The sequence below is a fragment of the Tupaia chinensis genome, unplaced genomic scaffold, assembly GCF_000334495.1.
Source record: "Tupaia chinensis unplaced genomic scaffold, TupChi_1.0 Scaffold000407_4, whole genome shotgun sequence".
Lineage (NCBI taxonomy): Eukaryota > Metazoa > Chordata > Mammalia > Scandentia > Tupaiidae > Tupaia > Tupaia belangeri.
The window spans coordinates 3,936,516-3,959,954 of record NW_006159912.1 but is presented as its reverse complement, the minus strand read 5'-3'; the positions used below and the strand labels follow the sequence as shown (position 1 = coordinate 3,959,954).

Genomic DNA, 23,439 nt, shown 5'->3' with positions numbered 1-23,439 from the left:
TCTCAGTTGCATCTTTATTTTTTAAGATTTTATTTAACTTTATTTATTATTATTTCATTATTATTTTTCAGTTTGATCAGAGAGAGACAGAGAGAGAGAAGAAGTGAGAAAGCAAGCCACCAGGTCCGAGACTTGAACCGTGGTCGGCCATGTGGGAGTCCAGCACCTTTAACCACCAAGCCACTTGCTGGCCCTCTCAGTTGCATCTTTTTTTTTTTTTAAAGAATTATTTTTATTTAACTTTATTATTATCATTATTATTTTCCAGTTTGATCCGAGAGAGAGAGAGGAAGTGAGCAAGCAAGCCACCAGGTCCGAGACTTGAACCATGGTTGGCCATGTGGGAGTCCAGCGCCTTTAACCACCATGCCACTTGCCGGCCCCCTCAGTTGCATCTTAAGTCTTAAAGTTCTCTTCTCTTTCCTCCACTCCTAGAGTCCTCTTCCACCTTCATGGGGGCAAGGAGGCAGAGGAAACATCTTGGTTGGGAGCCCTGGGATGTGTGTGACAAAAGTAGCCTATAGGAGTGGCATGGTCTTGATTTCTTCCTAAAAGGGCTTCCCATGTTAGTGCGGACCAGGACAGGGAAGGGAGAATAGGGAAGAGGTCTATGGCATTTTCTGCTTGAGGGTTTGCCCAGCACCGCTCCAAATCTGCCAGCAATGTTCTATTGGCATGATAGCTAGAGGTAGTCTCTTCCCACCCTGACCTCCCTCTCCCTTTTCTCCCTTCTCTTTAAAGACCATGTTTCTAAGCTCTATCCGTGCCCAAAATAGCAAGGGGAAAAGATGGGAGGGGGGTCCTAAATGTGGTGTGGGAGAAACATTTTTGTCCTTTGGAGCTAGGCAAAGACCTTCTCCAGGTCTAGAACAAACTGGCTCTGGAGGTCCAGATGAAGCCACCCAACTATAATGATAAGATATGCTTTAAAACAAAAAGAAAAAAAAAAAACTTGTTCTCTGGTACTGAGTTCTCTTATGGATTATGAAAAGCAGTTTTCCATACCTGAATTCACTGTCTAAGCTGGCATTCTTTCCTTTCCCACGTCTGAGCGGGTTTACTCTAATGCAAGGTCTCCTTCCCTTCTGCAGCCCTGCTGGTCTTCATTCTTCAGAAGCCACCTATGATGGGGACATGGGCAAGGCCACACTCCAGTGCTATCCTCTCACTGCTCTTGACCACGAGGTCATATGAAGATTGTAAAAGTTGTGGGCCCTTTCTTCTTTTTCTCTCTTTTTTTCTTTTTCTTTTTCTTTTTTTTTGGAGAGTTTTTTGCTATAGGGCGCGTGGGCTCGCCAGAAAGACAGAGAGGCAGAAAGACAAAAAGTGAAAAATCACCCCCCAGAATTCAAGCAGCTAGATCCGGGACTCAAACTGTGGTCAACTACGTGGGAATCTAGCGACATAGCCATTATGCTAACTGCTGGTCCCTGGACCCCTTTTTGTGTTGGGTTCCACAGAAGACACTGGGGAGCCAAGGTTTCCCAGGTTGTTCAAATGTGGGATCCAACTTTGCTTCGGCTATATCCATCCAATAAGGGGCACCACCACAGTGTACCACCAATGTCTCTTTTCTTGATCCTTCTGAGGCTGTTTCTGTTGAGAGTGTTCTAGGTATCTATAAGTGCCCTCCAACAGATAACTGGAAGGATAGGCCACAATGTACTGCCACTTATCATCCCTTATTGCAGTTTCTGTTTCCATATTTGCCTGCCCCCTAGGGCTGATCGTGGTCAAAGAATCTAACTTACTCATCTTGCATCCCATCTAGCAGTGCCTGCCACAGAGTGGGCAGTTAGGGAATGCTAGACAAGGAAAGAGAATGTAAAGAGGATATACTAAGTGCAATTTAAATTTATCCTATTTTTATGTTTTAAGCCTACCCCTCTAAAAGGTAGACCTAAATTTGTCTGCATTTATTCAGCAGTTTCAGGAGATGAGAATGCCTCCACCTCTAACAGCAAAAATAACAATTCCGAGAGGTGTTCGATGGAGTAATCCCCACCCACTTTTCTCTGTTCAGGAGAGGCTACTTGGAGAAGCTACAGAAATGATCTTGGGGCTGGCAGGTGACATGGTGGTTAAAGGTGCTGGACTCCCTTATGGCCGACCGCGGTTCAAGTCCTAGAACTGGTGGCTTGCTTTCTCACTTTCCCTCTGTCTCTTTCTCTGTCTCTCTCTGATCACATTGTAAAATAATAATAATAATAAAGTTAAATAGAATAATTCTTTTAAAAATTATCTGTATTTATGCACATAGTGATTCTTAATCATTCCTATTAATAAAGACACCAGAATTCCGTGGTACACTTACACACGCACACTCTAGAGGTCAGGCCGCCAGAGTGAGGGGGCAAGGAGCAAGAGCCCTGTGTCCTGCCCCAAACTCCTCAAAACTGTGAAATGCCAAACTTATTTTGGGTGCCAGTTTAGGCGTGAGCACCCACGGTTTGAGAAGCTTACTCTTTACTCCTCTCTCCCTCCCAGATCAGCTACCGTGGGCCATAGGTGTAACCTATGATGGGGACATGGGCAAGGCCACACTCCAGTGCTATCCTCTCACTGCTCTTGACCACGAGGTCATATGAAGATTGTAAAAGTTGTGGGCCCTTTCTTCTTTTTCTCTCTTTTTTTCTTTTTCTTTTTCTTTTTTTTTGGAGAGTTTTTTGCTATAGGGCGCGTGGGCTCGCCAGAAAGACAGAGAGGCAGAAAGACAAAAAGTGAAAAATCACCCCCCAGAATTCAAGCAGCTAGATCCGGGACTCAAACTGTGGTCAACTACGTGGGAATCTAGCGACATAGCCATTATGCTAACTGCTGGTCCCTGGACCCCTTTTTGTGTTGGGTTCCACAGAAGACACTGGGGAGCCAAGGTTTCCCAGGTTGTTCAAATGTGGGATCCAACTTTGCTTCGGCTATATCCATCCAATAAGGGGCACCACCACAGTGTACCACCAATGTCTCTTTTCTTGATCCTTCTGAGGCTGTTTCTGTTGAGAGTGTTCTAGGTATCTATAAGTGCCCTCCAACAGATAACTGGAAGGATAGGCCACAATGTACTGCCACTTATCATCCCTTATTGCAGTTTCTGTTTCCATATTTGCCTGCCCCCTAGGGCTGATCGTGGTCAAAGAATCTAACTTACTCATCTTGCATCCCATCTAGCAGTGCCTGCCACAGAGTGGGCAGTTAGGGAATGCTAGACAAGGAAAGAGAATGTAAAGAGGATATACTAAGTGCAATTTAAATTTATCCTATTTTTATGTTTTAAGCCTACCCCTCTAAAGGTAGACCTAAATTTGTCTGCATTTGTTCAGCAGTTTCAGGAGATGAGAATGCCTCCACCTCTAACAGCAAAACTCACAATTCTGAGAGGTGTTCGATGGAGTAATCCCCACCCACTTTTCTCTGTTCAGGAGAGGCTACTTGGAGAAGCTACAGAAATGATCTTGGGGCTGGCAGGTGACATGGTGGTTAAAGGTGCTGGACTCCCTTATGGCCGACCGCGGTTCAAGTCCTAGAACTGGTGGCTTGCTTTCTCACTTTCCCTCTGTCTCTTTCTCTGTCTCTCTCTGATCACATTGTAAAATAATAATAATAATAAAGTTAAATAGAATAATTCTTTTAAAAATTATCTGTATTTATGCACATAGTGATTCTTAATCATTCCTATTAATAAAGACACCAGAATTCCGTGGTACACTTACACACGCACACTCTAGAAGTCAGGCCGCCAGAGTGCGGGGGCAAGGAGCAAGAGCCCTGTGTCCTGCCCCAAACTCCTCAAAACTGTGAAATGCCAAACTTATTTTGGGTGCCAGTTTAGGCGTGAGTTTAGGGTTTGAGAAGCTTACTCTTTACTCCTCTCTCCCTCCCAGATCAGCTACCGTGGGCCATAGGTGTATGTTTTATTCCTGAACTAACCTCCCAATCTTGACGCAAACAGACAAGAGCCGAACGCCTCCAAACCAGCGATCGGCTGCGGAGGCGGTCACGTGCTCGTGCGCGCTCCCGCGCCGCCCAACACACGCCCTCGACGCACGCGTTCACGCATTCGGATGGCGACGCCTCTCCAGCCTTCCGCGCGCTTCCGCCGGGATCCTAGCAACGCCCGTAGTGACGGGGCTGGCCCCGCCCTCTCGCGCGCGCCTCCCGGAAGTTGCCAGCCTCGGAGCTGAGGCTCGGGCTCCGCGCGGTCCCAGGCGGTCTCGCGGGCCAGTGTCTGCCTGGAGGATCTTCCCGAGAGGAAGCGTCCGGGCCGCGGTTTGGGCTGCGCGTTCCCGTGGGCGTCTCGGACCCAGGCTGGGCGGCGATGGCGGGGCCTCTGGGGCTGCAGCTGGAGCAGCTGTTGAACCCGAGACCGCGCGAGGCGGATCCTGAGGCGGACCCGGAGGACGGTGAGGCCTGACTGGGGCAGGCCACGTGCGGGACGCTGGGCTCGACCTCCGGCTGGCCGAGGGCGCCGGGCCGCGCCGCCGGCCTACTCTCCGTCCCCTCGCGCGGTGGAAAATCGCCTGTAGCGAGGGCCTTGTGGCTGGGGATAGGGCTTAGGACTCTTCTCACACCACTCCGCACGGGTGCTCTGCAGGGCGGGTGGGATATACCGAGGCCGGAGCTGGTCTTTGAATGAACTGGGTCGAGGGTTGCTGGAGGAAGCCAGAGCCTGGTAGCAGGTTGGCAGTTATCTTGAAAGATGCCCTTACTGGTATTTGCGTGAGAAAGAGGGGGAGTGAGCCTCAGGTCTTGGCGTTGCTGTTGCTTTAAACTCCACAAGCCCTCAGAACTAGCCTGGAGAACGAAGAAGTAGGATTCCCCGGCGCTGTTTAAAGCCTCTTTAGGTCTCAAGACGCTTGCTCCAGGGCTGACGACGTCTGAGGCTGCTGCTCTGTAAGCTGATGTTCAGGGTCTAGCTGGGAGTAATCCTGCCTTAGACTGGAATCTGAGAAGTGTGAGGAAGGGAGAATAAGGAGGGATAAATGTGAGTGCCCAACCGTGTCTTAGGAATATCCGTTGAAGAAACTGGGGACTGTTTAGCCAGGATAAGAGAAGAAAACTCCCTGAGGGATGGAAGAGAGTGAGCATGGCACAGGATGGCTGATTTAAGATACTGGAGCGACTGTCACACACGGAAGAGAAGCAACACAAGTTTTATATGATCCAAAGCGTAGAAATATGTCCCGCTGGTAGATGTGGGAGTCAGCTCTCTGTTCAGAAACGGAAATAAGGTAGTGTTCTGCCTTGGAAGTGAACGAGTTCCCTCTTCCAAGAAGTTGATGGGGAATTTGTAGAAGACATCAAGTATGAATTAGAAGAGTCGAACAGGGTTTCCAAAGTTCTTTCTAACCTGGAAATTCTGATTTCTTATCCCCCTTTCCCACAGCCACTGCTGCCAGAGTGATTGACAGGTTTGATGAAGGGGAAGATGGGGAAGATGACTGCCTGGCAGTAGGTAGTATTAGAAAACTGGCATCGGCCTCCCTCTTGGACACAGACGAAAGGTATTTGGGCAAGGCCACCTCTAGAAAAGCTTTGAAAGAAGATGATTGGGAGCAGAGTCTACCAGGTTCATTCCGTGAGTAGAACGTTTGTACATGCAGTTTGTCTTCCCTACTTTTTGTGTTAAAATCCCTTTTATTTTATTTTTTGAATGATCTCCCCAAGGTTACTTTGTGTCTCTACCTATTATCTTAGAAGACCCATTGGTTTGGCATTAGGAAGGGCCTTAGAGTTTACTTTGTTTCACTTCATCAGAATTCCAAAGCACAGAGCCATTAGGTTGCTGTAGCCCTTATTTCAGACTAATGGTTTTCCCTAAAGTGGAGCAAAAGAACAGGCAATACCTGTTGGATATTGGAGAGGGCTGTGTGTTGAAAAAGTATTATATGTGATGAACATGCTACTTTTAAATTTTTGACCCTTTTCCTTCAGTGTTTCAGGTCTTGAGTCACTGTTGATCTCATATTTTGCTTTGATAGAAGTAACATAATTCTTCCCTTGTCTCTGCAAGAGTTAGGACAATGTGAGCTTATGGTTTGAAAGAACTGTAAATTGCTCTGAATGGAAAAGGGGCAGTCCGTGGTGATTATTGAGAGAAATGTCACTTGTTTTCCTTCAGCAATATCATAGATGCTACACTGAGGACCCATAGAAATATCAAAGGAACCATCATTCAGGTTATGATATCTGGGACTTAGTTTTTGATGTAGTTCTGGGAGCTCCTGATAAGCTCATTTCATATTCTTTGCCTAGAGACTGATAAAGGGACCAGCCATGAGACAAATATAATATGTATTGAACTCTCACTGTGTGTCGGGCACAGGCACTGTGGTTAGTTCTCTAAATTCTAAGAGTCTGAGATACAGGAAGTTCTCCAAAAAATGTTATTACCATTATCATTACATATATCATTTCTCTAATCCTCCCAGTAGCACAAGAGGTTGGTATTATCCCCATTTTATAGATAAGGAAGTTAAGGAGCAAATTGGTTAAGTAACTTACTCAAGGTCACACAGCTAGTAAGTGGGAGATATAGGATCTGTATGGAGGTATTCTGACACCAAGATATATGCCCTTAACTACTACTCTGTGTGAATGTTTCTTAATCTGAGAAATGACCACATATTTAAAACATTTAAAAGATTATTTTTGTTTACTATTTTTGTATGTAAATTTTATATTTTACATTTCTGTATACCTCTGTAAAGAAGTATTAAAGACCCAGCATGTTTCCAAAATTTTTTACTTTATGTAAGGTTATTGGTAACTTGTTCCTGTATCTAATAATCAGGTTTGCTATACATGGGGCTTTAGGTTCTAGAATATAGATTGATAAGCAGTAAACATTTCTAAGTATCAGGTGATACCCTAACCATGAGTAAAACCAGGAGTTATAACTGGCACTTCACCTACTATAGGATCAGTCTTTCCCATAGGAAACAAAAACCTTTACTGAATTAAAAAAAAATTTAATTAATTTATTTTAAGTTTTTTACTATCAGGTATGTGTACTCACTGGCGTGAGACAGGAAAAGAGAGACATGGAAAGTGAGGAATCACCCCTCAGGATGACCATGCCACAGTCCCTTCTCCATTCTCCTCTTGGGATTTTGGGCATGCACACACACGTGCCTGGTGTGTTTTTCAAGCTGCCAGTCTGGGACTCCAACCACTTATTTAGTCATATGGGATCTAGCTGCCTTAACCTCCATGCCACCTCCTAGCCCCACCCTTCTTGATTTTATTGCTGGTCAACACTCTAGGCTCGTGTTTTACTGCTTTTCATATATATTCTGTACCCTAGTGATGTATCCTCTTTTTTCTTCCCCCTTCTCTGTCTAATGAGCTGTTTCTTTACTTTTTCTTTTTTTAAAGAATTATTTATTTATTGTTTATTTTTTATTCCATTTGTTGTTATTTTTTAATTTGACCAGAGAGAGACAGAGAGAAAGTGAGAAAGCAAGCTACCAGGTCCGGGACTCAAACTGCAGTCAACCATGTAGGAATCCAGTGTCTTTAATCACCACACCACTTGCTGGCCTGTTCCTTTCCTTTTTTTTTTTTTTTTTTTTTTTTTTTTTTGAGTGTTTTTCTTCGGGGGCGCGGGTTCGCTCTACAGAGAGACAGAAAACGAGAAATCACCCCCCAGGGGGGATGGCCGCACTGCAGTCCTTTCTCTTTCATTCTCCTCTCAGGATCTTGAGCATGCACGCAGATGCGCCCGGTGCGAGTTTAAGCTACTGGGTCCAGGACTCAAACCTTGGTTGACTACATGGGAGTCCAGTAACATAGCCATTACGCCAACTTCTGGTCCCTGTTCCTTTACTTTTTAAGTAAAATTATAATGTCTCCTTCCCCACCTAAAGCCATCCCTCACCTTTCCAGGGAAGTTAAGTGTTTACTTCCCTATATGGAGTTGTACCACTGACATTGTGATATAATTATCTGTATGCATATCTGCCTCCATCAGACTATAATCTTCTCACAGGTACTAAAATCTGTTTGTCTTTCCTTACCCCGTATCTATGCCTAACTTGCAATGGGTACTTAATGAGTATTTAATAAACAGGGTACACTGGTGTGATAGTGTGCATTTGGGATAGTTAATGATATACTGTCTATTTTCAGATGCGGGTTTGGGAAAACTGGTAATCCCCAAACACCAGTTGAAATTTTAACCATTCTTCAAGGTCCAGACAAATGCCATCTCTTCCTTAGAGGCTTACATAAGTTTATTTGCCACACAGTTAAAATGTCGCCCTCCTCGGTATTATTGAAATTTTGTCAAAGTGCTTTTAATTCTTCTCATGTTATAGTTTTCCCACCAGAATGTTGTGTTTAGAATAGGACCCATGTTCTTGAAATCTTGACTTTCTCTTAGCATTTTAGAGATAGTAGATGTGTAATAAATACTTGTTGAATTGAAATGAATAAATAATATATTCTCCCTCCTGACCTGCCCCCCTATAAATACCCTTTAGTCAAAGTGAAATATATGGCCCGGTATTTTTGTCCTTGTAATGCCCATTTTTTCTCCTCCCTTCTTGTTCAGACAGGGAAGTATCTGAAGAGGAAGGATCTGGAGATGAAGATTCAGAGGGACTGGGTCTGGAGGAGTCAGAAGAGGATGACCTGAGTGCTGCTGAGGAGCAGGAGTGTGGAGATGATGAGGACAGCAGTCTAGCCTGGAGAAAGAGCAGAAGGCGCTCTGCAAAAACACCAGGCTTCAGTGTCCAGAGCATCAGTGACTTTGAGAAATTCACTGAGGGAATGGATGACCTGGGGAGCAGTGAGGAGGAAGATGAAGAGGAAGAGAGTGGCATGGAAGAAGGGGATGCGGAGGAAGATGTGGAGGATGAGAGTGAAGAAGAAAGGGCTGGAGACAAGAACAGTGAAGACGACGGCGTGGTGATGACCTTTTCCAGTGTCCAAGTTTCTGAGGAAGTGGAGAAAGGAAGGGCTGTGAAGAATCAGATAGGTTTGTATATAGTTTGTGTGTGTGTGTGTGTGTGTGTGTACACATTTAGTTTTATTGTAACAAAGCAACTTGTACACTTTTAACATTTTAAACTGAGCATCTTTCCTTTCCAGTGAAACAAAAAGAAAGTTTAAAAATAAACAGGAACAGAATTACAATAGAGAATGTCAACTCCAAATAAGATCCTACAGGTTCTGCTGATTCTCCCATTGAGTGCAGGGCTCAAGTCATCATTAGGAGAGTATCTTATTTTTAAAAGTGTCATCTTAATGGGCCCAGCAGTTGGTGTAATGGCTATGTTGCTGGACTTCCATGTAGTTGACTGTGGTTTGAGTCCCGGACCCGGTGGCTTAAACTCACGTCGGGCCCGTGTGCGTGCGTGCCCAAGATCCCAAAAGGAGAATGGAGGAGAAGGGATTGCAGGATGGCCATCCCCCTGGGGGTGATTTCTTGTTTTCTGTCTCTCTGGCTCTGTCTTTCTGGTGAGCACACGTGCTCTATAGCAAAAACCTCTCCAAAAAAAAAAAAAAGTGTCATCTTAAACTGTAAGGATGTCTGTTATACATCATAGTTAAGCATGCCGAAGGATAATCCATGTTGTCAAAATGCCCACTTAACCCACCCAAACATCTCAAACCCAGCCTTTGCTGACCTTCTATAGCATTTTTAAAAGTTTTTATTCTTTTTTTAAACAAGAGAAAGTAGACAGATACATGTTGGTAAATGCTAACTGTCCATATTCACATAGAGACACAGTGTAATCTCTGAGCCCAGTATGTATATAGTTTTGCCGATTGCTTATTTTTCAGAGGATCTGCATTTGGTCTACTTTTTACTTATTTGTTTTTGGCCATTTGTCTCTCCTGTGTCCTTCCAATTAGTTTGTGACATGCCCTACTTACCTAGAGGCCTAAAGCCCTGTGCCTCTATGCTTAGCCAGCTATTTCTACACTGAGCTGCTTAGCTTGTTCTGCTCTGGTACTTCAGCAACTGGAAGACTGGCCTTTAGCATTCCCTCTCTCAAGTCTCAAATATTTGCTTCTCAGATTCTGAATTTATTTTCTATAATAGTGTTTCTATGGCATGAAACTGATAAAGATGTGCTACTTAGAAACTGTTGTGGTTTCTTTTTTCTTTTTAATTTGTTACAGAGCACTTGTATTGCCAGTGACAGAGAGAGGGAAAGTAAGAGAGTATCCGCCAGGAGGATGACCAGATGACCACACTGTAGTCCCTTTTCCTCCATTCTCCTCGCGGGATCTTGGGCTCATATGCTCATATGTCCAGCATGTTTTCCTTTTCTTTATTTTTCTTTTTTTAAAGAATTATTTATTTAATTCCATTTGTTGTTATTATTTTTAAAATTTGACCAGAGAGAGAGAAAGAGAACGTGAGAAAACAAGCCGCCAGGTCAGAGACTCAAACCGTGGTCACCCATGTGGGAATCCAGCACCTTTAAGCACCATACCACCTGCTGGCCCCGCAGCATGTTTTTCAAACTACTGGGTCCAAGACTTGAACTGCACAGTTGGCTATGAGGTACCCGGCTGCGTTAACCACCATGCCACCTGACTAGCCCTCTTTTTTTCTTTCTCTCTTTTTTTAATTTACTAAGGGTCTATGCTCTTGACATGGAGGGCAAAAGTTAGAGAGTACTCCCCCCGTGGGGCATGGTCACACCAGTCTCTTCTCCATTTCTCCCTCCTTTCATGGTTTTGGGCATGCATGTACTGTGCCTGGCATGTTTTTCAAGCTCTTGAATCTGGGATCTAACTTCCTAAAACCACCAGGCATGGATTGACCTTGTTGTGGTTTCTTTTTCCTTCCCTACTCCCCACCACAGGAAGATTTTATAAATTATGGATAAGATTGTCTTTTCTTCTTTTTCAGCACTGTGGGATCAGCTCCTGGAAGGAAGGATCAAACTACAAAAAGCTCTGTTGACCACTAATCAACTTCCTCAACCAGATGTTTTCCCTGTTTTCAAGGATAAAGGTGGCCCAGAATTCGCCAGTGCCTTGAAAAATAGTAAGAATACTTAAGTCATATGGGGATACATAGAACCATTAAAATACATTGGAATTGATTTAAATGAAGAGGAGATTTGATTTTAGTAATATGGTATAGAATAGTGGTTTCAACTATTTTGAAAAATAGCGTATAACTCTTATCAAGTGGAGACAACTTTGATTGAAATTGATTGAATGCTTGAGCCATGTCAATTCCTTTTTCTTCTCACCTGCCCTCACTTTCCTCTCTCACCTCACATTGGCTTTCTCTCTCTCTCTCTCTCTCTCTGTGTGTGTGTGTGTGTGTGTGTGTTTTAGTGGAAAGGTTGAGAAAAGAAGAGATGGACATTTTTGACAGCATCCAGTCCTTACTATTCTTTGCCTCAGGTTCCTAATCAGCCAGGATATGACATGTGCTGCTTGCATGCTTGGCCTGTTTAGATTGGTTCAAGATCTGAACCCAGGCCTCCCATGTGGTCCCAACCTCATGCAGTGGTGCCGTACCATCTGCATCACCATAGCTGGGCCCTGAGTTATTTTTAATGCTTAAGAAACACTATTTGAAAACCCACTGGTACAAAACAAAAGAGAGAGAATGAAAGACTAAAATTCAGTTCATTTAAGTTGGTCCTGCCATGTGCTTAAAAGATACCTTCCTCTTTTGAGAGAGGCTTTTAGAACAGTAAGAAAGGAAGATCTTCATGAACATCTTCCTATGGGTGGCATAGAATAAGGAAAGATGTCTTCAGTGGCAAGAACTAGTTTTGGAAGACAGTTGCTGAGCTATAAAGTCAAGGAGTTCTTGAATAGAAAAGGAGTTTAGTGATTATTTGGTTCCCAATCCCCTCATTTTACAGAGGATACAACTGGAGCCCAGAGAGGATGAATGACTTGCCCAGAGTCAAGCTCCAGCTTTTCTGCCTTATAATCTTGGAGTCTTCTGCACCACACTGCTTCCTGTGTGCTGCATGCCTTTGTGCCCAGTGGCTCCAAAGGACTGGGCAGAGGGAGATTTGGGGTGAGTGCCCTGTGGTTGAAATCACTTTGCCTTCTGTGCATACTGTGGCTTAGTGTTTTCATTTGCCCTGTAAAACTTAGAGTATTTGGGCCAGCAGGAGGTGTGGTGGTTTATGCACTAGACTCCCACATGGCCAACCATAGTTTGAGTCCTGGCAACTTGCTTTCTTACTTCCTTTCTGTCTCTCTATGTTGCGTGCACATGCCCTATAGAGAATTTTAAAAAAGGTGATGTTAAAGAAAATTAAATAATTTTAAAAAACCCTAGAATGTCATGGAGTTAGAGTTAGATGAGACCCTATGAGGCTATCTCATTTGGCATCTGACTCTTGGCAGGATCATCTCACACCATTCAAGGTAAATGTATAGGATATCTAAGGTACAGAATTTTGTGAGCATTTCTTGGAGGAGAATCCTTGGTTTAATTAGAAATGACCTCGTAGGATGTAATTTTTAGGTTTTGTGTCTTGCCATATGTGAAGTCTGTTTCCGATTTCCTAAAAAGTCTGGCCAGTCCTTCCAGAAACTGCAAATACTATAAAGGTGATCTTTTATACCCTCTCTACCAACTTCTTTCTCCCTTAAAAAGATGATAAATGAACAGTTTTCTCATTTTTTGAGACTTTAGAATACTTCTCTACTCTATGTTTGTTTGTTTAGCTTTTTGCAATAGGGTGCATGCATTTTCCAGAAAGGGACAGACAGAGAAATCACCCCCCCAGGTGGATGGCTATGCCACAGTTCCTTTTTTTCCAATATCCTTGGAATTTTGGGCACATATGCACATGTGCCAGGCATGATTGTCAAGCTGCCTGTTCTGGGACTCAAACTGTACAGTCAGCTCTATGGGATTGGTGCCACTGACTGACCCCATTCTCTGTTATTTTTAATGCCCTAATACTGTAATTCTTGGTATGTCTGTAGATGAGACCTAGACTGCTCAAGAGTAAATGACTTAAATGTTTCACAGCAAGACCTTTTCATTTTGTTACTTATCATTCCTCTTGAGTCTTCCTTTTTCTTTTTTCTTTTTAGTTTTCAGAGGGTACATGTATTTACATGTAGAGACAGAGACAGAGAGAGGGGGAGAGGGAGAAAGCAGTCCCTCAGGTGTCTGGGTCTCACTGCCGAACCTTCTCCTCTCTTTCTCCCTCCTGTTGGAATTTTGGGCGTGTACTCAAACCAGCTTGTTTTTCAAGCCACTGGGGCTGGGGATTCAAACTAAAGTTGGCCATGCACCTTTCTTTTTTTTTTACTTTTTTTTTTTTTTTGAGAGTTTTTTTGCTGTATGGCGCGTGTGCTCGCCAGAAAGAAAGAGACAGAGAGATAGAAAGTGAGAAATCAACCCCCAGGGGGGATGGCCACGCTGCAATCCCTTTTCCATTCTCCTCTCGGGATCCTGGGCACGCACACACACGTGCTCGGTGTGAGTTTAAGCCACCGGGTCTGGAACTTGAACCACAGTTGACTACATGGGAGTCCAGCAACATAGCCATTACGCTAACTGCTGGTCCCTGATCCGTCTTTCTTAACCAGAGGTTCTAGGACCAGTTCTCCACTTGAGGGAATAGGAGGAGAGACAGATTAGTAGTAGTAGTTGTTTTTTTATCCAGGCTTAATTCCCTTTATTTTTCTTATGTGAAAACTTGCTATTGTGACTAGAGCCTGGTTCCTCTGCACAGAGACTCTGGTGTGAGTCTTAGCGAGATGAGAGAAATGTTTTTGACAGAGTCTTGCCTTGTCATAATCCTCTTGCCCCAGCTTTCCAGTTAGCTAGCATCACGGGTGCCACTGCACCTGGCATGTTTAGGTTAGACTAGGAATTGAACCCAGGCCTCCCATGTATCTTCATCCACTGCATAATGGTGTCCTTCCACTTGTCCCACTGTGGCTGGGCCCCATTTTCTTTTTTAAAATTCATCTTAAAATGTAGATATTGTAAGAGCATCATTTTTAAGAACACAGTTTTGTTCTTAGATACCATTTAGTTTCTTTGCTACCATTTTAATGTTATTTAACTTTTATTTTACCATGGTGCTGATCTTTTTAATTTGCCTTTTTATGTACTTAACCATTTGCCTCTTTGCCTTCTTGGTGATCTTCAGTTAATCTGACAGATGTCTATTAGTCTGATAGGGTAGATTGTGGTGGAAGAGGGAGAAGAAAGAAATGTTTGTTTGTATCCAGTATTTTAAAATGGGAGGGAAGGGAGTTCTCTACTAACAACAATTTCTGTGCATCTGAAGGGCAGCTAATTTGTTTCAGCCTTCACATGGCAGTGTGACATATTATGTTGTATACTTCCCTGTCTTGGTAGACAGTTTAAGAAAAATTTCTTGGCTGTATTACTCTGGATGACCAATTTATACTGTGCTATCTAGTGGTGTGGAACGTAGACTAAATTTGCACCAACCCCAGACTAAACACTGGAACTTATTGTCTTTAATTAAATCTCTTTTCAATTTGCTTGGTTGTACAAGAACAGTTAAAGTCATACTGCCTGAGTTTAGATTTCATCTCAGCAATGGATTAGCGATGTGACCTTGGGCAAGTGACTTAACTTCACAGTAAAATGGGATAATATGGTTGTGAGGATTAAAGGACAGAATCGATATAAAGCATTAGCACAGTGTCTGGCACATATCACGACATACATGCGAGGTACTGTTACCTTTTTCTGCTAAAAGTGGCATTTGACAATGTTGAATGATTGTCATCAGTAATTAACTATTATCCCCACTTTCTTTAGTGTTTTTTTTACTTCTTAGTAGTATTCAAATTCCCTATATAATTTAAATTAACTATTTGTTCTGGGAGGTAGGTAGTTTTGTAGTTACAGGAACACTTATAATTAAGCTTTGGCCTCTAATGATGCTGGAAAGTGGCCAGAAACTTCCCTATTGCCAAACCTAGCTACTGCCTCTCAGAAGCATTTAACCTTTGCTTAAAATCTTTTCTTTTGGCTTTGGTGACACTAGCTATGCTGTCTGGGTCCTCCTACCTTTCTCTCTTCTCAGGCTCTTTTATCGTCTTGGTGTAAGTATGATTACATTTAGAATCTTGCCTTCAGTTTGGATTTTCTTCGTACATTCTCTCCTTAGCACTTTATTTACTCTCACAGCCCTGGTGAGCGCCTCCAAAACAGCACACCTCTGGCTGTATGTATTCCAGCCACAGCGAACTGCTGAGCTCCATGCCTTTGTACCTTTAGCACCCTAACTTACATTTTATGAAACTAAATGAGTATTTTCTTTTCCCCCAATTCACGTGTATTCTTAATCCCCAATCATCTTGGTTTTACATGTTGGTAATTATAGCTTTTATACCACAAAGTGCTTTCAAAGACATTTTTGATGTTTTAGTGGCTGCATAAGTGGTAAGTCATAAAGTAACTTAACAAAATTTAGAGAGTTTTCTGTGCATAAAACCACTTCTCTAAAATGATTAGCTTTTTCTCGCTTTCTTTTCTTTTTTTTTTTTTCTTTTTTTGGAGAGGTTTTTTGCTATAGGACGTGTGTGTTCGCCAGAAGACAGAGAGAGACACAAAGACAGAAAGCGAGAAATCACCTCCCTGGGGGATGGCCACGCTGCAATCCCTTCTCCTCCAGTCTCCTCTCAGGATCTTGGGCATGCACATACATGCGCCCGGCATGAGTTTAAGCCACCAGGTCCAGGACTCGAACCGCAGTTGACTACATGGGAGTCTAGCAACATAGCCATTATACTAATTGCTGGTCTCCTTGCTAACTTTCTTATAAAAAGTTCTACAGGGGCCACCAGGTGACATGGTGGTTAAGGTGTTGGAGTCCCATATAGCTGACTGCAATTCGAGTCCTGGACCTAGAGGCTTTAAAGTCATACCAGGCACATATGTGTGCATGCCCAGAATCCCAGGAGGAGAAGGGATTACAGTGTGGCCTTCTCCCCGGGAAGATGAGTTCTCACTTTCCCTCTCTGTCTTTCTCTGGTGAGCTCAGAGCCCGAACCCACAAAGGAAAAAACCAAAAAAAAAAAAAAAAAAAAAAAAATTCTATAGTTTTAGGAGGTAGGCCTTCTATATTAGTGGCAGTGATGTATAGGGAAGAAGGCAAGAAGGCAAGTTACTTAAGGAAATTTCAATGTGAGTTTTTTTTTTTTTTTAAGAGGTTTTTGCCATAAGGGTGTGTGTGTTCCTCAGAGAAACACAGTGAGAGGGAAAGTGAGAAATCACCCCTCCCCAGGGGGGATGTTCATGCTGCAATCCATTCTCTTCCTGAGATCTTGGATGCGCACGCACAGTTGTTCAGCATGATTTTCAAGCCACCTGGTCTGAGAGTAGAATTGCAGTTGGCCATGTGGGAGTCCAGTGACGTAACTATGTTATTTGCTAGCCCCTAAACTTTCTTCTATATATGTCAAGCCTATATAAAAATATAAAAGTACAGTAGTACAGTGAAGCTCCATACACCATTACCAGTTAAGCAATCATCTCATGATAATTTTTTTTTTTTTTTTGGAGAGGTTTTCGCTATAGGGTGTGTGTGCTCGCCAGACAGACAGAGAGAGACAGAGAGACAGAAAGCGAGAAATCACCCCTCAGGGGAGATGGCCACACCGCAATCCCTTCTCCTCCATTCTCCTCTTGGGATCTTGGGCACGCACGCACACGCGCCTGGCGTGAGTTTTAAGCCATCGGGTCCAGGACGCGAACCGCGGTCTACTACATGGGAGTCCAGCGACATAGCCATTACGCTAACTGCTGGTCCCTTTTTTTTTTTTTTTTTTAAAGGTTTTTGCCATAGTGCATGTGCATGAGACAGAGGGAGACAGTGAGAGGGAAAGTGAGAAATTGCCACCCAGAGGGGATGGACATGCTGCAGTTCCTTCTCCATTCTCCTCTTGGGATTTTGGGCATACATGCAGACACACCAGATGTGATTTTCAAGCTGCCAGGTCGAGGACTTGAACCACCGTCAACCATGTGGGCGTCCAGTGCCTTAACCATTGTACTACCTGCTGACCCCATCTTGTGGCTAATCTTACCTCATCTATAGTAATTTCTTCCCTTTCCCATTGTGGATCACTTTGAAGCACATAACAGATATTGTCTTATTTTATTAAACTTTTAGCATGTATGTCTAAAAGATAAGAGTTTTCTTTTTTAATTATTTAATTTAATTTTCTTTATTATTATTAATTTGACCAGAGAGAGGCAGAGAGACAGAGAGAGGGAAAAGGAGAGTGAGAAAGCAAGCTGCCAGGTCTGGAATTCAAATTGCAATTGGCCATGTGGGAGTCCAGTGCTTCAACCACCATTCCATCTGCCAGCCCCCACCTCCCACTTTTTTATTTTCCCCCCCATTTTTTCTAAAGAGAGATTTTTGCTATAGGGCTGTGCACTTGCTGAAGACACAAAGAGACAGAAAGTGAGTAAGACAGAAAATGAGAAATCATCTCCCAGGGAGGATGGCCGCACCTCAATCCTTTCTCCTCCGTTCTCCTCTCTAAATTGTGGGCACTCACGCACACATGCCTGGCGTGAGTTTCAAACTGCTGGGTCTGGGACTTGAACTGCAGCCATGTGGAAGTCCAGCGATGTAATTACACCATCTGCTGGTTCCAAGAGTTTTTTGTTTTTTTTTTTAAAGTGCAATATCATGCCACATAGAAACATTAATAGAGTCATCAGGGCCAGATGGTGGCACAGCAGTGGCACAACTGGACCCACATGGGAAGGTCCCCAGTTCATATCCTGGGGTCTCCCTGTATATTCTGGGCATGTTACATACCTATGATCTGGGATGGCTGGGGGTGTATATTATGTTGGGGGTGCCCCTGGAAGAAATAGATAAGCTTAAAAAAATTGACAATAATTTTTTGTTATTGTTGAGATTTTTTGCTATAGGACATGTGCATTTGCTGGAGAGACAGAGAATGGGAGAAATCACCCCCTGGGGAGATGGCCATGCTCCAGTCTCTGCTCCATTCTCCTGTCAGGATCTTGGGCATGCACGCACATGCACTCTCACCAGGTCTGGGACTCAAACTGCTGTCGACTACATGAGAGTGCAGCAATGTAACCATTACGCCATCTGCTGGTCCCTGACAATAATTTCTTAGTATAACTGATCTGGATGGATGAGAGATTGAAAGAACATTTCTGTCATAGACTGTCTCTACTGTCTTTTTTAGTTTGCTCCATAGCTTTAAATGAAGTGATTAAAGGAGAGCTAAACTTCAGCTATAATAAGTTGACCTTTCAGTGAAATGCATGTTATTAATGTATTTAATGAGATGCATTACAAACTGCAGCGAGCACCATGTTTCATTACAGGTCTAAAACGCAATACCATTAAAGACCTTTAATAGAAACAATGGTTGACATTTTGCTATTTCCCATAAGCAAAACATCCAAGAACACAGTATAATGTAATATAAATATAGAAGAAGTATTACATTTTTTTTTTACTTGTCTAAGAATATAAATTATATTTTGCTTGCTCCCTTTCATCTTCCCACTTCCACTTCATATTTCCCTACTTGCCTGTTTGTGGCCTTTCTCCCCCATTACCCCCAACTATTTGGCTTAGACTAAAACATTTTTTAAAACAATTATTTAACTTTATTTATCCATTTATTTATTTATTTTAATTTGACCAGAGAGGGATAGAGTGAGAGAGAGAGAGATAAAGTGAGAAAGTAAGCTGCCAGGCCCAGGACTTGAACCGCAGTTGGCCATGTAGGAGTCCAGTGCCCTTAATCACCACTCCACCTGCCAGCCCCTAGACTAAAAAAAAATTTTTGAGAGGTTTTTGCTATAGTACATGTGCGCTTGCCAGAAAGACAGAGAGAGACAGAAAGCAAGAAATCACCCCTCAGGGGGGATGGCCATGCCACAATCCCTTCTCCTCCATTCTCCTCTCAGGATCTTAGGCATGCACACACGTACCTTGCGTGGGTTTAAGCCACCAGGTCCGGGACTAGAACCACGGTCGACTACATGGGAGGCCAGCGACATAGCCATTACACCAACTGCTGGTCCCCTAGACTAAAATTTTTAATGCTAAGTCAACCTCCACAGTAATAGACACATTAAAGGATAATTTAGAACGTTTTTAGTTTTTTGCCATAGGGCATATGCACTTGCTGGAGAGAAACAGAATGAAGGAAAGTAAAAAATCACCCCTTAGGGGATAGCCACACTGCAGTCCCTTGTCCTCCATTCACCTCTTGGGATTTGGGGCATACATGAATATGCACCCGGCGTGATTTTTCAAGCCACTGGGTCCAAGATTGAGCAGCGGTTGGCTCTGTGGGAGTCTAGTGCCTTAAACTGTGCCACCTCTTGGCCCCAAGAATAATGTTTTAAATTTTGAGTAAGTCCTGAGCACTCAGTTTTGATAGATAATGTTTGTTTTATTTAAAAAATTTTAAAACAGTAAACAGTACATTTATATGGTTCAAAATTCAAAAGGTAGAAAAGAATGTGTAGAGGAAAAATTTTTTTCTTACCTCTTTACCCCTCCACCCAACTCTCTATCCCGTGGGCAACAGTATTATCAGTGAAACCCCCCCTTTTTTAATTACTTAGTTGCCTATTTCAGTGTTGTCTCAATTAACACTTTATGGATTCATGGCAGAGTTCTTTTTTTCAAATAATTATTTTATTTAACTTTATTTATTTATTTTCATTTCACCAGAGAGGGACAAAGTGAGAATGTGAACAGAGAGAGAGAGAGAGCAAGTTGCCAGGTCTGGGACTTGAATCTCAGTTGGCCATGTGGGAGTCCAGTGCCCTTAACCACCACACCACCTGCCAGCCCTATGGTTCATGGCAGAGTTCTTACAGTGATCCATAGAAGGCTGAAGTATTCGTAATTACTTGGGGTGGGTTTCAGTGTGACCTTGGTGTCAGCTTAAGGACACTTAACTACTGCATCATCTAGCCCGATGATATAAGGTTGATTTTTTAATTTTGTTTGATTTCAGCTGATGGCTGTAATTTTTAAAAATAGTATTGCTATTCTAATTAAACATGTATGTCATACTTATTTCAAAAATTCTGAAAATACCTAAAAGCATAAAGAAGAAAATAAGAATTACCTGTAATCCTATTACTCAGAAGTAACTACAGTTGTCATTTTGATGAATATTCTTCCAGACCTTTCTCTGTGCTTGCATACATACACCCATACACACACACATACTCTTTTAATGCCAGCCCCTAGACTAAAAAAAAATTTTTGAGAGGTTTTTGCTATAGTACATGTGCGCTTGCCAGAAAGACAGAGAGAGACAGAAAGCAAGAAATCACCCCTCAGGGGGGATGGCCATGCCACAATCCCTTCTCCTCCATTCTCCTCTCAGGATCTTAGGCATGCACACACGTACCTTGCGTGGGTTTAAGCCACCAGGTCCGGGACTAGAACCACGGTCGACTACATGGGAGGCCAGCGACATAGCCATTACACCAACTGCTGGTCCCCTAGACTAAAATTTTTAATGCTAAGTCAACCTCCACAGTAATAGACACATTAAAGGATAATTTAGAACGTTTTTAGTTTTTTGCCATAGGGCATATGCACTTGCTGGAGAGAAACAGAATGAAGGAAAGTAAAAAATCACCCCTTAGGGGATAGCCACACTGCAGTCCCTTGTCCTCCATTCACCTCTTGGGATTTGGGGCATACATGAATATGCACCCGGCGTGATTTTTCAAGCCACTGGGTCCAAGATTGAGCAGCGGTTGGCTCTGTGGGAGTCTAGTGCCTTAAACTGTGCCACCTCTTGGCCCCAAGAATAATGTTTTAAATTTTGAGTAAGTCCTGAGCACTCAGTTTTGATAGATAATGTTTGTTTTATTTAAAAAATTTTAAAACAGTAAACAGTACATTTATATGGTTCAAAATTCAAAAGGTAGAAAAGAATGTGTAGAGGAAAAATTTTTTTCTTACCTCTTTACCCCTCCACCCAACTCTCTATCCCGTGGGCAACAGTATTATCAGTGAAACCCCCCCTTTTTTAATTACTTAGTTGCCTATTTCAGTGTTGTCTCAATTAACACTTTATGGACTCATGGCAGAGTTCTTTTTTTCAAATAATTATTTTATTTAACTTTATTTATTTATTTTCATTTCACCAGAGAGGGACAAAGTGAGAATGTGAACAGAGAGAGAGAGAGAGCAAGTTGCCAGGTCTGGGACTTGAATCTCAGTTGGCCATGTGGGAGTCCAGTGCCCTTAACCACCACACCACCTGCCAGCCCTATGGTTCATGGCAGAGTTCTTACAGTGATCCATAGAAGGCTGAAGTATTCGTAATTACTTGGGGTGGGTTTCAGTGTGACCTTGGACAAATGTACTTGTACTTTTTTTGTCGTGTCAGCTTAAGGACACTTAACTACTGCATCATCTAGCCCGATGATATAAGGTTGATTTTTTAATTTTGTTTGATTTCAGCTGATGGCTGTAATTTTTAAAAATAGTATTGCTATTCTAATTAAACATGTATGTCATACTTATTTCAAAAATTCTGAAAATACCTAAAAGCATAAAGAAGAAAATAAGAATTACCTGTAATCCTATTACTCAGAAGTAACTACAGTTGTCATTTTGATGAATATTCTTCCAGACCTTTCTCTGTGCTTGCATACATACACCCATACACACACACATACTCTTTTAAAAAAAAGAAAAGAAAATGGAATCATATAGATATATATCATTTTATGAGCTTAGTTTTTACTTAATATTTCATGTCAGTATATTTAGATGTACATCAGCATTTTCAGTGGCTATGGAATATTCCATTTATAGATTTACTGCAGTTTACTTAACCACTGTGTCCTGATGGATGCTTAGGTTTATTCTGATTTTTCACTTTTACAAAGCATGCTTTGATAAGCATCTTTATACATACACATTTGTACAATTTGTCTAAAAGTAGCATTGTCCAATAGGAGTATAATGCAAACAATACATATATATAATTTAAAATGTCCTAGTAAGCACATTTTAAAAAGTAAGAAACAGGTAAAATTAATTTTAGTAATATAGTGAATATTTTATTTAGCTTAGTAAGTCAAAATGTGATTTTAACATGTAACCAGTATAGAAGTGTTGATGAGGCATCTCTCATTCTTTTTTCATAGTAAGTCTTTGAAATGCAGAGTATGTGATGCCTTTCCAGCTCATCTCAATGTGGACTAGCCACAGTTTGTGTGCTTGGTAGCCACATGTAGCTAGTGGGCACTGTAGCTGTCCATCTTCCCTGAAAATGTAATTGCTGGGACAAAGGATGCACTTTTTTTTTTTTTTTTTAAAGACTTTTAGAATATTGCCAAGCTGGCCCTTATAAGAATTGTAACAACTTAAATCCTCATCCGTAGCAGTTGTTTTCCTACATCCCTGCCTCCAACAGGGTATTATCAATCTCTTATTTTTCCTAAACTATAGGTGAGAAATGAAGCAATCATTTCATGATCACTTTGATATTTACATAATACCTGTTGACTTAGCATTGAAATGTGTCCCACATTTTGTCTGTTTGTTAGAGAATGAGCTCTATGTGTAGGGGGACTTTGGGTTCCTGTTGAGACACTACCTTGCTCAGCCTGGTTAATGAGGCATTTACATCATGTCAGGAGTAGGATCACAGAGCAAGTGCTTTCCAGAAATAACCAAGTAGTGAAACCAGAAGGAGAGAGTCAAGTTTGTATGCAGTGGTTGCACCTGCCCTGCAAAGAGGAGTCCCAGATTGGTAACAGAGCCATGGAAGCTAGGGACAGCTTAAATACGGGAACCAATCTAGCTAGAAAGTTCCCTTTACTCTTGTGGGATTGGGATTCTTTGGAGTGAAGTTTATCTTCAGTACCAGAAGCAATTAGTAATAGTGATGAATTAGAAAAGGAAGCATAGTGATTCCATGGTAGAGTCACTGTCCACTGTGTTCATGGTGAAGTTGTACGTGTTGTTGTATGTTAGAGTCTCTTCATATGTACATTTAATTAACTCAGAGGTAACCATATAGGCCTGACAACGAGGAAAAAGGAAAAGAGAAACAGTTTATATAGTACCAATGATTCTGCTGACCATTTAAAAAAAATTATTAAGTTAATTTTATTCATTCATTCATTCATTTTAATTTGACCAGAGAGAGACACAGAGAGAAAGAGAGGGAAAGTGAGAAAGCAAGCCACCAGGTCCAGGACTTGAACCATGGTCAGCCATGTGGGAGTGTCTATCACGCCACCTGCTGGCCCCTCTGCTAAGCAAATGCTATGGAGTACTTGAGCTGGCAAGGAAGTCCCTGCCTCGGCTGTAATAATTTGTTCCTGGATTCCTCTCTAGTGAGCGTCTAAAGAGTGAGAATCTAGTGTTCAAAGTGGTAGCCTATGGTCTTTGTCAGTGTGGGCCCTCAGTGTAATCATGTGTGTTTGTTCGATGAGGTAGCTGTGTGCTC

At 42.4% G+C, this 23,439-nt stretch overlaps 1 protein-coding gene and 1 long non-coding RNA gene across 2 annotated transcripts in view; one reads left to right on the top strand and one right to left on the bottom strand.

The window, feature by feature from the left end:
• Window positions 1–367: 367 nt before the first annotated feature.
• LOC102497148 (uncharacterized) lies at window positions 368–4,016 on the bottom strand. Its single transcript, XR_335402.2, has 3 exons — window positions 3,925–4,016; window positions 1,006–1,121; window positions 368–448 (listed from the first exon to the last, which is right to left on the bottom strand). It is a non-coding gene; the product is annotated as an uncharacterized LOC102497148 (long non-coding RNA).
• A 150-nt stretch (window positions 4,017–4,166) lies between these two features.
• The window catches only part of AATF (apoptosis antagonizing transcription factor), a 156,799-nt gene continuing 137,526 nt past the window's right edge, over window positions 4,167–23,439 (top strand). Inside the window, exons 1-4 of the mRNA XM_027774172.1 lie at window positions 4,167–4,397; window positions 5,381–5,572; window positions 8,549–8,974; window positions 10,865–11,002. Of these exons, the coding sequence (XP_027629973.1) occupies window positions 4,313–4,397; window positions 5,381–5,572; window positions 8,549–8,974; window positions 10,865–11,002 (841 nt within the window). The 5' untranslated portion in view covers window positions 4,167–4,312. The remainder of the gene's footprint in view (window positions 4,398–5,380; window positions 5,573–8,548; window positions 8,975–10,864; window positions 11,003–23,439) is intronic.